Source organism: Eptatretus burgeri, chromosome 18, assembly GCF_056783735.1.
Source record: "Eptatretus burgeri isolate ZD-2024b chromosome 18, Ebu_testis_v1, whole genome shotgun sequence".
In the NCBI taxonomy this organism is placed as follows: Eukaryota; Metazoa; Chordata; class Myxini; order Myxiniformes; family Myxinidae; genus Eptatretus; species Eptatretus burgeri.
Window position 1 is genome coordinate 23,452,771 of NC_140978.1, and position 18,129 is coordinate 23,470,899.

At 48.2% G+C, this 18,129-nt stretch overlaps 1 protein-coding gene across 6 annotated transcripts in view; it reads right to left on the reverse strand.

The window, feature by feature from the left end:
• NPRL2 (NPR2 like, GATOR1 complex subunit) overlaps nucleotides 1–18,129 on the reverse strand; it is a 51,424-nt gene extending 33,295 nt beyond the window's left edge. For 2 of the 6 annotated variants that reach the window (XM_085863954.1, XM_085863953.1), the window contains exons 1-3: nucleotides 17,861–18,095; nucleotides 16,420–16,501; nucleotides 10,532–10,595 (exon numbers count right to left, since the gene is read on the reverse strand). In XM_085863954.1, coding sequence (XP_085720080.1) covers nucleotides 10,532–10,595; nucleotides 16,420–16,501; nucleotides 17,861–17,921 — 207 coding nt within the window. In that variant the 5' untranslated portion in view covers nucleotides 17,922–18,095. Of the gene's footprint in view, nucleotides 1–10,531; nucleotides 10,596–16,419; nucleotides 16,502–17,860 lie in introns of all 6 variants that reach the window. The other 4 variants (XM_085863956.1, XM_085863955.1, XM_085863958.1 and 1 more) reach the window with 3 other exon arrangements.

Below are 18,129 nucleotides of genomic sequence, written 5' to 3' on the forward strand. Positions count from 1 at the left end.
TACGCTGGCTAAAACGTCAAGGTGTGACAGCCCCTTTACATTGGCGCAAACCCAACACAGCACATCCACCAAAGAACACCATCCCTACTGTAAAGCATGATGGTGGCAGCATCATGTTATGGAGATGTTTCTCATCAGCAGGGACTGGGGCACTTGTCAGGATAGAAGATCAAATGGATGGAGCAAAATACAGAAAAATCCTTGAGGAAAACCTGCTGCTCTCTGAAAGAAAGCTGAAATTGGGACTGAAGTTCACCTTTCAGCATGAAAGTGACACGAAACACAGTCAGAGCTCTGACCGAAATCTAATTGAAAATCTGTGGCACAATTTGAAGATTGCTGTCCATCAACACTCCCCATGCAACTTGACTGAGCGAGAACAGTTTTGTACAGAAGAATGGGCCAATCTTGCCCAATCAAGGTGTGTAAAGTTGATACAGACCTATCCCAACAGACTCCTAGCTGTAATTGTTGTCACAGGTGCTTCCACCAAGTATTAACTCGGGGGGGGGGGGGGGAGGTGGACATTTCTCCAACCGAAATATTCTAGTTTTGTATTTTTAATTAATTTTCTGAAATTTGTGTATGTAATTTCTTTTTCACTTGAAGGTTGTGGGTTACAATGTGTAAGTAAAGGTGTAAAAAGTCTGATTTAATGCAATTTCATGCAGGGCTATAAGGCAACAAAAGGTGAAAATTTTGAAAGGGGGTGTAGACTTTCTTTAGGCACTGTAGCTCAATGAAGGTGGTTAATTTTGTTACTGTGGTGGTGTAGCCTGCAGGCATGCAGGGCGGGGCATGATGATGGGAGGAGGGGTCGTTGTGGTCATCGTATCTGCAAGGAATATAAGGTGTGCGCGCCGCCTGAGGCGTCGTAGTAATGCTGGAGTCGCCTGGCTCGTGAGTGTGCTGAATACGCAATAAAGGAGAGCCACGGGCAAAGTACGCTCGCGCTCGCGCTTGTGCACCACAGCCCGGCTCGACTGTTCCCCCGCATCGTGTCTGCCTGCTAAGCATCTTCTATCAGTACACCACAGTTGGCTGACGAGGATCTTCGGATCGGCGTGTGCAGGGCGGCAAATAACCCGTGCGGTTCCAGGCTACGGAGCCAAGGGTCTCGCCAGCACGAGCATGGCAGAAGGTCGGGGCACGGCGCACGGCCGCGTACCCGTTTTCGGGGGAGATGAGTTCGAGTTGTTTTCTGAACAGTTAGGTTGCTACTTTCACGCGAATGATGTAGATGATGGAGAGAAACGCAAGGCGATCTTGCTCGCCTCGCTATCAACGGAGCACTACCGGCTGCTGAGTGATTTGGTGGCTCCGAATAAGCCCAGTGATGACGGGCTATCGTTTCAGGACATCGTGGCGAAAATGAAGACCCACTTGGCGCCAGAGAAGTCATTGCATCTCGCGCGGTTCCAGTTCGATCACCTCGCTAAAGGTGGCGAGGAGCGCGTTGCAGACTTCGTAGCACGGGTGAAGCATTCGGCTGTGCCTTGCAAGTTCACGACAGAGGAGCGTCCGGCACGGCTCAGAGATCGTTTTATTTCTGGTCTGCGAGACGCAAAGATGGTAGCAGCCATCCTGCGGTTGACCGACATCACATTCGACTCGGCGGTCGGGACTGCTTCGTCTGTCGAGCAGACACTCACGGATGTCCGCACCATCGCTGGCCAGGACGTAATGAGTAGCTCCAGCTGGGGCATGTCGGCTGATCCCGAGGTCCACGCGGTGACCGCGCAAGTGCCGCAGGTCGCGCAGCCCGGAGTCCGCGCGATGACTCAAGTGCCGCAGGTCGCACGCGCGCCTGGCGGTGTGGGACGAGGGCGCGCACCGCAGCACGGTCGCACCGGGAGCGAAGTGGCTTTCCAGGGGTGCTGGGGGTGTGGGGGTCCGCACCTGCGACAAATGTGCCCGTATAAGAACACCGTGTGTTTGCATTGTCACAAGGTGGGACATTTGAAGCGTGTGTGTCGGATGGCGGGGGCCTCCGTTGGGGTCTTGGATGACGAGGTGCGGGAGGACCCCAGTGACCTGGAGATCGGCCTGCAACCGGGGCATGGCGATGCCGGCGGGCCGGAGCAGGAGATGCAACCACGGTTGAGTCTGTTTTCCGTTGGTTCGGAGATGACCACGCTGTTCACGGTGGAGGTCGAAGTGAATGGCGAGCCGACCGTGTTTTGCGTGGACACCGGGGCTGCGGTGTCGGTCATGGGTGAGCAGGCGGCTCGTGGTCTTCGCGGTGTTCGCCTGGTCTAGACGGCCTTGTCGCTGCACACGTACACCGGTGAAGCGATTGCACCGCTTGCGAGGGCCGACGTCTCAGTGCGCTACCGAGGTCGACGCGCCCGGCTCTCGGTGTTCGTGGTGCGAGGGGAGGGGCCCGTCCTTTTGGGTCGGGACTGGCTGGCGCACCTCGGGCTGGATCTCCGGTTCGTACCTCCAGGTGTGCCAGTGCTCTCTTCGATGCCTTCGTCGAGTACCGAGGGCGAGGTTCTGGCGGCGGGGGCCGCGTCGATGCAACGGGAGCGGCCGTTCGTTGCTGCCTGCGGCGGTGATGTACGGTTCGGGAGCGGCGAGAGCCGTATCAGCTCTCGCGATGAGTTCCCGCGCTTCGGTAGCGTTCGTGAGGAAATGCGCGCCGGTGTTGTTCGGACAGCTTCAACAGGTTGCGGTGAGCCCGTGGCGTTAAAGGAAGTCGCGAGTCACAACATCGAGTCGACAACCAAAAGACGGACTCGTGATGTGGGTTGTGGGTTGCTGTTCATTGCATATGTGTTTTTCCTTGCTCTAGTGATGCAGTTTAACGTTGTTGAAATAAATGCCAGCAGTTCCCGTGTGAGAGTGGGTTTGGCGGAGATCAATCAATGGGATTTGTATTATGATCAATGTGATGTGGTGGCTTTGGGAGCGGTGGTGGCGAATAAAAAGGTTGGGTTGGCCTTCCATTGTCCCGGGCCGCGGGTAGTTGCTTTGTCATGTGCTGGGATTTTATCAAAAGAACGCGCTGTACGGAAACATGAGTTTGCAATGGTTCGAATGATGTTCGTAGTGATTTATAACGAGCCTATGATTGAAGTGTGGTTTAAATGGAATTGCTACCGTCTAACTGCCGTGTGGGTCTCGAAGATCGACTCGGAGCCAAGACTGGTGCGCTGGTCGGCGTTACCCCCACCTCTGGTTGCGGGCGCAGCTCTCTGTGTTCGCTCAAGGCCGTTTAGACGGGCGTTGGCGTCTCAACTGATTGTGGTGCGTGGGTTGTTTTGGAGCCTTGAGTGCGTCCAGCCAGCGGCGCTGTTCAGCGCCCCCATCCAAGGTCAATCGAGGCTGGCGCTGGCGCCACGGCTTCCAGACAGCGGGCTTCCGGCCTCGGAATGTTTATCTGCGTCAGGTCTGCCTGGGGGAAGTGGGCCAGAGGCGTTTGATGGTGCCGGGGGAGGTTATCTATCTATGTCAGGTCAGGTTCGATCTGTGACCTGCTACAGGTACCATGTAAACCTGTACTAACCTGTTCCATGGTCAGGTTGTCGGCGACTAAACCGTCTCCCCCACCAGGTTTTCTGGTGAGGAGGGTGTTTGGATATGGACACCCAGCAGGATTAAAAACAAAACCTGTCAAAGGGCGGAGGAGCTCCTTGTGAGCCAACGGCCATCCATATCTAGTGCCCAACTGTGTCTGCGGACGTCCTCCTGCAGTTGGGTCACTTCTTATTAGGAGGTTGGTGGCAGGATTTGCACTCCGGCCACCGTAAAACCCTTCATTCCGCAAAACGCAAAAACGCAAAAAAATCTGAAAACCCACTCCGTGGGAGTACCTCCTGTGCAGCTTCCCTCGCAGGGCAGCTCACCGGATGACGGGATTGGGGCAAAGCCTTCGGGACCCCCAATCTTTGATAGGAGGGAAACCACGGGGTAACATCCCTGGGTCAGATTGCGGGAGAGTGCGTCGGAGTGGTGCTGAGGTGTCGTCCACCAGACGGCGGTCTCCTTGGGTTAACCTGAGGCGGTCCCTTCGGGTGGGTGCCTGGAATGTCCTATCCCTAAGAGAGGATGATCACCTGTCTCTGTTATCATCTGAGCTCAAGCATTTGGACATCGGGATTGCAGCTCTCTCTCTGAGGTTCGGAGACCGGATTGCGGCGAGATAATGGTGGGTGGTTACACCTACTATTGGTCTGGTCGCTCTGATGGTTACCATACCCAAGGAGTTGCTGTAGCTGTGTCCAATAAGCTGACCCCAATGATAATTGAGGTAACACCGGTCAACGAGCGTATTATGAGATTAAGGATTCGTCACTCCTTAGGTGTCATTTCCCTGGTCTCTGTTTATGCTCCGACTGAGGCGAGTGATCTCACCGTGAAGGATGCATTCTACGCCACACTCGAGTCTGTGGTTGATCAGTGCCCCAGACGAGATACACTTCTAGTCTTGGGGGATTTCAATGCATCGACTGGAACTGATAGGGACGGTTATGAGGTGTGTGTTGGTCCCCATGGGTCAGGAACTATGAACCAGAATAGCACTAAGTTCCTTGACTTTGCAAGAAGTCATGGACTTAGGGTGGCTGGTTCATGGTTTCAGCGCCCACAAGCTCATCGCTGGATTTGGTATTCCAACGCTGGCGGTGTGGCAAAGGAGATTGACCATGTCCTCATTGACGGTCGTTGGAGGATGATCCAGAACTGCAGGGTCTACCGGAGTGCTCAGTTCCTCAATGCTGACCACAGGCTTGTTGTAGCAACTCTAAAGCTGCACCTTAAATCCTGGAGAATGGTACCATCCCAGCCGAGGCTGGATGTTGCCAAGCTCAGGGATGAGAGAGTAGCTGAGGAGTTTGCGAACAGGCTGAGTGGACAGTTGGGGGGTCTGGGTGCTTTGGGGGGTCCTGAAGAGTTGTGGAACGCCTTCAAGACCACCGTCCTTGATGTTGCCGGTGGATGCCTTGGAGCTCACCGCAGGGCAAAGAAGAATTTTGTCTCTCAAGGGACACTGGATACCATTGACCAGAGTCGCAGGGCCAGGCTGAATGGCAGAGCTGAGCTGTTCAGGGAGCTGAGGCGTAAAACTGTACGTGCACTGAGGGTGGACAAGGAGGCCTATGTGCGAGGAATCTGTGAGGGGGTAGAGCATCACCTGTGGACAGGTGATTCTCGTCCCGCTTACAGGGGAATTCGCGCATTACGTTCATCCAAGCCCATCCCTCGGAGCACTACAGTTCGAGCAGAGAGTGGTAGGCTCTTGACAGAGGAGTCTGAAGTGAAGGCCCGCTGGGCCGGTTACTTTGAGCGGTTGTACCAGGCTGATCCCCCAACTGTCGAGTTGGACGTCAAGGGTGTTACAATCCCTGCTGCTGACCCTCGAATCAACTGTGGTCCACCTACGCTTGTGGAAACACGGGCTGCGGTGAACCAGTTGAAACGGGGCAAAGCTCCAGGGATCTGTGGCATCCATGCTGAACTTCTCAAGGCTGGTGGAAATGCTGCACTCGTGTCGTTGCATGCAGTTTTGTGCTCTGCCTGGAACACAGGCATCATCCCAACTGACTGGAAGAGGGGCCTTGTTGTCCCGCTCTGGAAAGGGAAGGGTGATCGCCAAGACTGCAACAACTACCGAGGGGTGACGCTGCTCTCAGTGCCGGGCAAGGTCTTTGCTCGGATAATTCTCGATAGGGTTCGCCACCATCTGCTTGAGCACCAGCGTCCAGAGCAGTCAGGCTTTACACCAAAGAGGTCAACGATTGACCGTATCCTTGCACTTCGTGTCCTCACCGAACGCAGACGAGAGTTTCGGCAGGGGCTGCTTGCAGCCTATGTTGATCTCTGTAAAGCGTTCGATTCAGTGAATCGGGATGTCCTCTGGAGGATTCTTGGTTTTCGTGGGGTGCCACCAAAACTGATCGATCTGATGTCTGAACTCTACTCTGGTACTGAGAGTGCTGTGAAGTGTGGTGGTACCATCTCTGACTTATTTCCAGTTGTTACTGGAGTTCGTCAGGGATGTGTACTTGCCCCCACACTTTTCAGCACTTGTATGGACTGGATTCTAGGGAGGATGTCGGAGAGATCAAGTTGCGGTGCGTCATTTGGGAATGTCAAGATCTCGGACCTTGACTTTGCAGATGATGCAGTCATCTTTGCGGAGACTTTAGACATCCTCTTGGGGGCCCTCGAGGTGCTGAATGAGGAGTCGGAGCCGTTGGGATTACGGGTTTCTTGGGTCAAAACTAAGATCCAGGCTTTCGGTGACATCTTGGATGCTGCTGTCCTGTCTGTGTCTGTTTGTGGTGAGGATGTTGAGGTCGTGGAGAGATTCACTTACCTTGGCAGTGATATTCATGTCTCTGCTGGCTGCGAGTCAGAGGTCAATAGACGTCTGGGTCGGGCCTGGGGAGTCATGGATTCACTGGATCATGGGGTGTGGCGCTGCCGGTACCTGTGCGGGAGGACGAAAGTCCGAGTCTTCAGGTCCTTGGTACTTCCAGTCTTGCTCTATGGGTGCGAGACTTGGACTCTGACCAAGGATCTGAGACGGATACTTAATTCCTTTGGTACCAGGTCTCTTCGGAGAATCCTTGGCTATTGCTGGTCGGATTTTGTGTCCAACGAGCGGTTGCTGAGAGAGACTCGGATGAGATTTGTTACCTGCATAGTCCGTGAGCGTCAGTTGCGGCTGTATGGACATGTGGCTCGTTTTCCTGACTCTGATCCTGCTCACCAGATTCTCTCAGCGAGGGAGTCTCATGAGTGGAGGAGGCCAGTGGGTCGACCACGTGCCTCATGGTTGCAACAGGTTGAACATCATCTCAAGGAGATGGGGATGGGCCTGGCATCTGCCTGGGGGATGGCCAGACGGAGGCCCCTGGAGTACCGGCGGAAAGTGGACACAGCGACGTGCTGTTCTGGCACATGCTCCCATACCTGACCTGACCTGGGGGAGGTTTGCTCGGGAGATCGCCACGGCCTCGCCGAGGGCCATGTCAGCATGAGCCGCCTGGGGGCGTTTCCGCTGTGTAGGGCTGCTGTGCTTTTCGCCTTGCTGCTTCATATCGGTAACGCGGCCAGAGTTTGGGAGGTGCTGTGTGCACCTCCGTCTTCGGAACCTGGCCGGGGCAGCTCCATTAGCTCGCTTTCACGCATTATATGATGTGATGTGCTGTTATACTTCGCTGTTTTCATTTTTTGTGCCTTGTCTACTATTATACCGTAGTCCTTCGTGCTGGTTATGCTTATTATGATGGTGATCATTTAATAATCATAGTTTTAGGAGGGAGGAGTGTGGTGGTGTAGCCTGCGGGCATGCAGGGCGGGGCATGATGATGGGAGGAGGGGTCGTTGTGGTCACCGTATCTGCAAGGAATATAAGGTGTGCGCGCCGCCTGAGGCGTCGTAGTAATGCTGGAGTCGCCCGGCTCGTGAGTGTGCTGAATACGCAATAAAGGAGAGCCACGGGCAAAGTACGCTCGTGCTCGCGCTTGTGCACCACAGCCCGGCTCGACTGTTCCCCCGCATCGTGTCTGCCTGCTAAGCATCTTCTATCAGTACACCACAGTTACGTTCCTAAATTTTTTGTTCACTGAATATTGTTGCGGGGCCAGGTATCGGCTGCAAGCACGACCACCAGATAGAGCAGTAGAGTCGGCTCGACCGATCGCCCGGAATTTAGATCGTACCTTTTCGGAAAACTCCGGGTCCCTTATCGGACCGTGAAGCGTCAATATTTCTGCCATGTGGTACAGGGTTATTCATCAATTTTCAAAATACCTAGAGACCACATGGCGATTTACCGAGTCTCCACACCCTCGACGGTACCTGTACGGAACGATCCGCTTAGCGTACTCGAACCGTGTGCGATCCGAGCTGTTTGATCGCCGAGATCCGTCGGTCCCAAATATCCCATTACAGCGGCAACAGCCTGGCTAATTTCCCAACACACAGCACGCTAAGCCAATGGAGGAAAAGACATGAACGAGCTGAAACATTTAACAATCGGGGTATTTATTAACAATAATAATTGGGGAACGAGGGAAGCACGCAAGAGCAGAGTTAAACCGATTATTAAAGGCACGTATGTACAGCACGGCACTTATACAATTCACTACTTAACTGACTGGCGCCACAAACACACATACGCACACACCCAAGAGAATCGGATCAAAATGGTCTTTATTGAGGCCTGTCTCGGACCTGTCCGCCTCGTGCGGTCTTCAAGGACCAGGTCTTCGGGGCAGAACTGGACCGCCAGCTCGATCCAGATGCCCTCACGACCGGGATCCAGGCGAACGAAATCGGCAGGGCGAAAGCTGGCAGGAGAAGACCCTCCGTGGCACCGACCACTCTGTGCACAGACGCTTTTTTCACCCCACCAGCTTGCGTGCAGATGTTCACTTCTTGCCAGAACTCTCAGAACCCTCAAACGCACAGACCGCACCTATAATTATACCCCCCTCTTCAGAGGGGGGGGCTCCTCGCGATCCTCCCTCTCTCACTGGCTGGTTTTGGCGCGCAAATCGCTCTTCGTCTCTTTCACTGGCCAAAACGGGCGGCAAGCTCCTTGATTGGCCCGAGGGTGTGGTGACATAACGCGGAGCTCTTTCCTCCTGTCGTGGGATCTGATTGGCCGGGCGACGGTCACCTCACTCGTTGCATGCTCGTTGGTCGAGGGCCGCCGCGCGGCTCCTCCTTGAACTCCGCCCACCATGACGTCGGCCAGAGCGAGGTGATGGAAGTGAAGTGAAGGTGAGGGTGATGCGGTGTCGTCGGCATTGATGTTGGTGGTGTAAAAATAAACGAAAAGAAAACCTGACTATTAAAATAACTCCACAGCGCAGGAACATTTAATTACCCATTAGACTAGGGTCGGGACCCGAACTGACAACATGTACTAACCGATATAACTGATCTATAGGACCTGTATGTTGTGTGCTCATGGCTTCCAGATTCGCAACAATATAACTCTCCAAACAGTAGAAAAGGATAAGTTTAATGATTTGGAAATTTCACATTTTCTTGTGTATATATGTGGAGAAGGAGGGAATATAGCCTTGCTTGCTGAAAGTAAATAGGTATCCACTATACAGGCTTAGTTATAGGACTTATTATTTCTTTAAAGTATCACATTTCACTCCAGATTTTGACCCTTATTTAGTCTGGACGCTATCCGATCCTCAAAGCCAAAATCATATTTCGAGGATATACAGTACTTTAATTCGTCCATGAGAGTAGTTCGTGGAAAATTGAATCATATTATGCATAAAATCGCTCCAAGCTCCTGATTTGAAAACTATAGCATTTACAAAAACGATGTACCCAGCAATTTGGAGCTATGATGAGCAGGCATTCGATAATATGAGTGAGGAAAGTGAGAAAAAAACTTTATCGAAAAGAAATCGTTGCGGCTTATTCCAAGTCAAGACGTGGTTGAGCAGGCCAAAAAAACATGGCGGCTTCAGATCCCATCGAGGTAATCTGGGATATGCCTCAATACCCAATGGAGAGCGAGATGGCAAAGGATGGTGCCTGATAAAGGATATTAATATGGAATAGGCAAAGCCTAGAAGCGAACGTAGAATTCTTCTTACATTCACGTCTGACTTTACCTATAACATGTTCACAACTGTACACTTGCCAACTATACCGTGGTACGTGTAAGAGCCGCACAGCTGATGATTTTGACGCAATTTCCGGTTAATTCGGCCTGGATTCGGGATCAGCGATCAAATAATGTAAATCACAATGAAAAATTATTTTTTGATGATGCGGGAGATATCTTCATTAAAATTAACTTTGGGAAAAAAATAATTGAATAAATAAACAATCACTTATTGTCAAGAATAAAAGAAAACATAAGTTCCGGAAAGAGTTTCAAAATTACTCCCGGTAATGTTAAATACAATATAAACACTTTCTGTCATGAAAAAATCACTTTCGGAAGTATAAAATTAACTTTGGGAAAAAAAAATTATTGAACAAATAAATAAACACTTCCGGTCATGATCTCCCGGCATGCATCATTCCCCATGACAAAAACCGGAAACAAAAAAAACCCAGAAACAAAACAAAAACGGAACCAAAAGGGTCATAGCCAACGACACGGATTCACAATTGGCAGGCTATTGTGTTGTTTTTGTTGTTTCCTATTCTCTCATGTGCACGCGTTAAGTAATATTCACAAGATAGAAATAAAACCCAATCGTGTTTATACACCGCACAGTGTTTAAAAACAACCAGAAGCAAAAGGTCATAGCCAACGACACGGATTCCAAATAGCCAGGGGTATTGTGTTGTTGTTGTTTCCTATTCTCTCACATGCACGCGTTAAGTATTAAGCTCACTTCGTTCGCTATTAAATAAGGCCGTTAACCATCTTCAAAAGGAGTGTTTTACTTAACCTAAACACCCAATTTTCAGTCATGTACTTCCTTGGCATTTTCTTTGTGTGCTTGCAAAGTTTCAGGCTGCTAGATTTCATGGTTTTGGAGTTATGGAGGACACGCACACTGACAAACAAACACACACTTATTAGTGTAGATACCTCGTCTTGAGGTGATTCTGACTGTGGTGGCTGCTTCATTTGGTGGTGCAAGAATCTTGAGGACCTGTTCAGGGAATAATTGGTTGCAATCTCCACACCAGAGAGAAGACTGCATCACTTGACTGGTTGCTCAGCCTTATTAGATTAAGTCACGTGACACCTATCACTGGACCGTTTTGGGGATCCTAATCTGTACAGTAACACGGCATTCATTCCATCCCTGATGGGGAGTTGCCATTGCGGTCGCTTTGCTGCGACCTGCTGGATTTCAACCAGACAACCGGGATAAGTCTGAGGGCTGCAGGCTAAGCGCATGTAAGTGGTTACCACCCCTATTTTATGGCATACCCTGACTTGAGTGGCATTTTTGAAAGTCACAAAGACTACTACTGGTCATGAAATTTTGTTCATTGCACAGACAGTGTTCCATAGGACCTTAAAATATATAGGTTCATGGGTCTATGATGTATATTACTGAACATACAGGATTTTTATTGAATATACATGTGGCATCCATGCTGAACTTCTCAAGGCTGGTGGAAATGCTGCACTCGTGTTGTTGCATACAGTTTTGTATTCTGCCTGGAACACAGGCATCATCCCAACTGACTGGAAGAGGGGCCTTGTTGTCCCTCTCTGGAAAGGGAAGGGTGATCGCCAAGACTGCAACAACTACCGAGGGGTGACGCTGCTCTCAGTGCCCGGCAAGGTCTTTGCTCGGATAATTCTTGATGGGGTTCGCCACCATCTGCTTGAGCACCAGCGACCAGAGCAGTCAGGCTTTACACCAAAGAGATCAACGATTGACCGTATCCTTGCCCTTCGTGTCCTCACCGAACGCAGACGAGAGTTTCGGCAGGGGCTGCTTGCAGCCTATGTTGATCTCTGTAAAGCGTTCGATTCAGTGAATCGGGATGTCCTCTGGAGGATTCTTGGTCTTCGTGGGGTGCCACCAAAACTGATCGATCTGATGTCTGAACTCTACTCTGGTACTGAGAGTGCTATGAAGTGTGGTGGTACCATCTCTGACTTATTTCCAGTTGTTACTGGAGTTCGTCAAGGGTGTGTACTGCCCCCCACACTTTTCAGCACTTGTATGGACTGGATTTTAGGGAGGATGTCAGAGAGATCAATCTGCGGTGCATCGTTTGGGAATGTCAAGATCTCGGACCTTGATTTTGCAGATGATGCAGTCATCTTTGCGGAGACTTTAGACATCCTTTTGGGGGCCCTCGAGGTGCTGAAAGAGGAGTCGGAGCCGCTGGGATTACGGGTTTCTTGGGTCAAAACTAAGATCCAGGCTTTCGGTGACATCTTGGATGCTGCTGTCCTGTCTGTGTCTGTTAGTGGTGAGGATGTTGAGGTCGTGGAGAGATTCACTTACATTGGCAGTGATATTCATGTCTCTGCTGGCTGTGAGTCAGAGGTCAATAGACGTCTGGGTCGGGCCTGGGGAGTCATGGATTCACTGGATCATGGGGTGTGGCGCTGCCGGTACCTATGCGGGAGGACGAAAGTCCGAGTCTTCAGGTCCTTGCTACTTCCAGTCTTGCTCTATGGGTGCGAGACTTGGACTCTGACCAAGGATCTGAGATGGAGACTTAATTCCTTTGGTACCAGGTCTCTTCGGAGAATCCTTGGCTATCGCTGGTCGGATTTTGTGTCCGACGAGCGGTTGCTGAGAGAGACTCGGATGAGATTTGTTACCTGCATAGTCCGTGAGCGTCAGTTGCGGCTGTATGGACATGTGGCTCGTTTTCCTGACGCTGATCCTGCTCACCAGATTCTCTCAGCGAGGGAGTCTCATGAGTGGAGGAGGCCAGTGGGCCGACCACATGCCTCGTGGTTGCAGCAGGTTGACCATCATCTCAAGGAGATGGGGATGGGCCTGGCATCTGCCTGGGGGATGGCCAGACGGAGGCCCCTGGAGTACCGGCGGAAAGTGGACGCAGCGACGCGCTGTTCTGGCACATGCTCCCACACCTGACCTGATACATGCCCTGTATTGGCCTTTTTTCTTGTTTCACCTTAAAATATGACATATATTGACCATGCAAAAATACAACGTATAAAACATTCTATATGAAATTTCTCATCTAATCAAAAGGTTGTCACCCACCGTCTGAGAAAATCAGCATTTGTGTCGGTCAGTGGTGGATTCGCATGATATATGCACATTCTGGCATATTTTTATTAACCTCCGCCATCGAAGATCGGAGGTTACTGTTTTCACCCCTTTCTGTTTGTTTGTTTGTGTTTGTTTGTTTGTTTGTGAACAGTATTACGGAAAAACTCCTCGACGGATTTCGACGAAACTTGGTGGGGGGATTAGGTCTAGTCCAAGGATCATGCCATTAGATTTTGGACTTCGTCCAAAATCCAATATGGCCGCTATGGCGGCAATTTTGAAAAACTATTTGAATTTTTTTTTTTGCATTTCTACATATTTTAAGTGATTTCCAACCCCCCCCCAAAAGAATTGTTTGAGAAAAAAAAATTTTTGCAACTTTTTTTTCAACAAAATTTCGATTTTTTTTTTTTTTTTGCATTTCTACATGTTATAAGTGATTTCCAACAAAAAACATGCCAAAATTATAATTGCGGCTGATTTTGGAACTTCAGGTGGATGTACCCACATAAAATCAATTTCTGTCTCAAGGAATCTAGTTATGATGAATGAATTGAGTATGTAAAAGTTAAAAGTAAAAGGGAAAGTTGCAAACTATAACTCTGTGAGCACTGTTGACGTCAAATTGAATGAATAGGATATCAGGTTCATTTGAGTGACCTAGCAGTATTGGCGGCGGAGGTTTTGCACTCTACTGAGTGCTCCCCCTCTAGTTTTTTCTTGTTTTATTGCCCTTTTAGAGCCTGGGACTATGAAATCCCCTAACAAAATGACTAGTTTCTCAATAACTCATATTTACGTGTCTTAAATTATTCAAGTTATTACCAATAATCAATGTAAAAAAATTGAGATGATCCGGGTGGATAGTTAATTACAGCGGCTTGACTGAACTTTCAAACCCAAATGTCCGACTGCACGTCACGTTTTTTAAAAAAATGCTTTTATTCATCTGTGCGTCAGATTATTTTCACCAAAATTTATTTACAAATGGGGCACAGTGATATAGATATAAAAGGAAAAAAAATATTGAAAACATGCATGGCTTTGTTTTAGAGTAATTTTGCATTTTTGTCCGACTGCACGTCACACTTTTTTGAATTTGATTAAAAAATTAATTTTCTTTAAAAATATTTTTCCAGGTATTTAAAAAATATTTTATTAACTCAGAAGGCAGTTAAAACAGTTTTGGAGAATTTAGAGAGCTTTTTGTTACTCCCAGAATTGATTGAATTGAAAATTTACGTCCAAGAATTTGTTCGATAAATCTTCTCTCTTTTAGTGCTTTTCAGCATCTGACAGTCACTGAATAGAGCAGTAATAAAAAATAGGTATGTATTATTTCTTAATAATCCCAGAAATTGGTATTTTGATTATCACATTAGTTTGTAGAATAAGTTACATACTATGACCTTCATTTATTTTGCCAAAAAAGAAAAAAAAAAGAAAAATTAGGTAATTTCATTGAAAACTCGCAAAACCATCAGAATAGTATCATATTTCAAAGTATCATATTTCTTCAAAGTATCATATTTCGGTATATATATATATATATATATATATATATATATATATATATATATATATATATATATATATATATATATATATATATATATATATATATATATGTAATTAAGCAATACGGTTTTTTGTTCTGAACTCATTAAGACTTACACTTTCAGGAAAATGTAGTGAGAAGGCAATGGAACAAACTTCATTTTTTGACATTTTTGAAACAGAGTGGTAACCACTTACATGCGCTTAGCCTGCAGGAATATCAAAGGTTTGAAAAATGTACAGGAAGGTCTCGAAATATGCGTGATCGTTGTCTGTATATTCAGAGATCTGCAGTTTTTTTTTTTTTTTTTTTTTTTTTTTTTTTTGTATACCTTGGTCGAGGCTCGTATGAGAGCTAACACACAACTCACAGCAAGGAGGCATGAGACAAGAGGGGTGGGAGTGGAAGGGACAAAACATTGAGGAACAGACACAGGTGAACTGTGGAAGGGAGAGGGATGGGGATGGGACGGGGAACATGGCGAGGAGAAGATGGACATTACAGGGACTTTCAGGAAGGAAAGCAGGAGAATTGAAGGAAGTGGGCTTGGGTGGATTATCGGGGGTAGAAAAGATCGAGGATTTGGATGGGGGAAGATAAGAGGTGGTGGTGAACAGCTGTTTTGAAAGCCTGGAGGGAAGAATGGGAAAGAATAGAGTGAGGAAGTTTATTCCAAAGGCGGGAAAAAAGAGGAATGAAAGAGTGAAGATGAGCAGTGATTCGTGATTTTGGTAGTTTTACCAGAATGGGGTTGTTGGCGGACCTTGAGCGCCCTGTGGAAATGTGGTTGGGACAAATCGCAGAGAGAGCAGGGGGGCAAGGCTGGAGAGGAGTCGGTAGAAGACAGAAAGACCACCGACCAACCTGCGGTGATTGAGTGAGAGGCCCAAAGACTCAGCTTCATTGCGGGAGATGCCAATGATCTTAAAAGCCCTGGTTTCGACAGCGTGAAGTCGAGAAAGGTGGGAGGCAGGAGCACCAGCCCAGAGGGGAGAGCAGTACTCCATCAGGCTACGGACAAAAGCTTTGTAAGTAGTCAGGAGCTCAAGAGGGCCGAGGAAGGACTTTGCACGACGGAGGATTCCCAGTCGGCGACTGGCTTTTGAGGCAAGGTTGGAAATGTGACTTTCCCAGGAAAGGTCATGGCAGATAGTGAGACCTAGAAGCTTGAAAGAAAAGACTTCTTCCAGAGGATTGTTGAGAAAGTGGATGGGGGGGTTTTGTAAACGGTCCTTTCGAAGAGACATAGTGAGAGTGTGAGATTTGTCTGGATTGAAAGACATGTTCCACGTGTTGGACCAGTTTGTGATTTTATCCAGATCTGCAGTGAGCGAAGAAGCTGCTGCTTGCCGGTCTGAGGGATGACAGATGGTACGGCAGAGGGTGGAGTCGTCGGCAAAGAGAAATAGAGGATTTTCCAGAGAGTCCGAGAGATCATTGATGAAAACCAGAAAAAGAACAGGGCCCAGAACGCTACCTTGAGGAACTCCAGCCTGCACAGGAAGAGGGGATGAAAGAACTCCATTTAGGGCCACACGTTGACTGCGACAGGAGAGGAAGTCTGCGAGCCATGAGTGGAGATGGCCTTGAATACCATGGGAAGAGAGTTTGGTGAGTAGGGCAGGGTGCCAGACTGTGTCAAAAGCACGTGATATGTCCAGGGATACGGCTCGGATTTCCTGTCTGGCATTGAGGATGTTAACATATTTACACCAAAATTCGATATATGCAGGAAAAATTCAGTGATGCAATATTAAATTCCCATGATATTTAACCGTTCTTTGCATAATATTGTTGAAGTCACATTTTAAACAAGAAGGGCACTCGGTAGATCACATACCTCCACCACACAATACCTGATGCAATAGAACATATCAGGCCCAATAAATTCTTGACATAGCATGCTGTATATCGTTTTGAGCCTGCTTGCTTCAAATTTATCCAAATCTACTGGAAAGTTATAAAAAAAATTTCAATGAGAAAGGATATTGAACTGGGCAGTCTATATGGAACTCCCCCCCCCCCCCCCCGCCTCCAATTTTTGAGCTCTTTAAACCAGCCAAATAATAAAAGGATTCCTTTTTTTCTTCTCCTTTTTTACCACGGGCTTCCACTCGTATACGGTAATTCCTCTCTCGAGAGGAATTGATGAAATTTTACATGAGGTACAGGTCCGAGAGAGATTATTTTTTACACACTCGCCTGGAATGTAATCTTTGGTCCCGCCGTTGGGTGGAATTCGCTAAAAAAGATACATTCCACTCTCTTGTCCTTCTGCATCCTCCTGAACACCAACAAGAAAGGAAAAGGTCATCAGTAATAATCAATACTCACACAAACTGTGCAGTTTCCATCATGCCCAAAGTGATTAATACTTCGACAAAAAGGCAGATTCAGTATTGTCGTCATTACCTTGAATACAAGGTCATCGCAAGCAGTGGTTGCAAGACCAATTTTGACTTGCATTGTAAAGTGTGCATACTCAATTTATTTAAAACTGAACCTGCTGGGTTTAAGTTAACAAGCCGTGTTGTAACTTCACTCTTAAAGTTGTTTGCAGACTGACTGGGCATTCAGTCGATACTGGTAGTCGGCTACTGAAACACAGAAACTGTTTGCTCAAAGATTGAACCTACAATGTGGTGTGATCAGTTTGTGTCGAGTCTGAGTGTTTGCTTCATCAAAACCTTAAATCATCTTCAACTGAACCATGTCACCACGTTCATGCATCTATAGGTCTTGCACCCTCTGCCCTCTCCTGGCTCTGTCCCTGAAACGTTTCCGCAGGATTCACACGGTGTGCCGGTAACCCTCTTCTTGTTCAATCCCCCAAATCCAGGTTCACTGCCCACCTCCACTCATTTGTTGCTCTCTTCTCTCACCTGTGGAACCAACTCCCCCAATCTGTTCAGTCCCATTCTTCCCTCGAAGTCTAAGGCTTCAAGACAGCTGTTCGTCCCCCATCCATAGTCATGACCTATTCGACCCCCAAATGACCCCATTCCCAAACACTCCCCTTTTCCAGGTCATTCTGTCCCTTTGTCTTGGTTAGTTGTGGGTTGGTTTGTTCATTTTCTGTTTCATCCTTTCCCCTTCCTCTTCTGCGTTTCGTTCAGTTTGTTCACCCCCCCCCCCCCCGCTTGATGTCCTTCTCGCCCCTCTTTATCTCACTCTCAACTTCCACTCTGTTGTTGGTGTTTCCCCATTTCCATGAGCCTCGACCATTGTATACAACTACACCCAATGTTCCAAGCCGTTCCTCATAGCTCAGTTCCCCCAACTTCTTAACAACTTAACGACGCTGTCAACACAACAGCCGAGCTTTTCTCCAATGAAACCTCAGATGTATACCTGTCATACCTGTACCCCGTCAAGGTGTTTTCATAGTTTGGATGAGATATAATGCCAAGATGCACACTGTTTTCTGTGGCCTGAACCCGAGCCGTCACATGACGGAGCAGTCAGTAGAGCTATTGATATCTTTTTGAAAGTCTCTCATCAATTCGATGCCACCAGGTTTATCACCTGCAGGTACAGGTAACCAACCAACTGTCAACTGCCTTGGACTCTGGAGAGGTTATTTATTTAAATATGGGAACGCACTCGTCCCAAAACTCTCCCATGTGAATCTGCACTGATTTACCTCGAACCAAGGAGCACATTGAGCAGTCCCCAATGAACCATCCGTGCAAGCACCGGAGCATCGATTCCGTATGAACCGAGTTTGTGTCATTTTAAACATCAACCAAAATATTGTACCTTGTTTTTCCAAGACGGTGTTCCGTGCAATCGTATTTACTCAAACTAAAGCCGAAGCAGACACAAACCAGCTCGGTATTTTGCCGTTACCCTTTAACCCCTGTAACCACAACAACGCCAGTACTTCCGGATCAGGGTTTTTGTTTTTTTTTG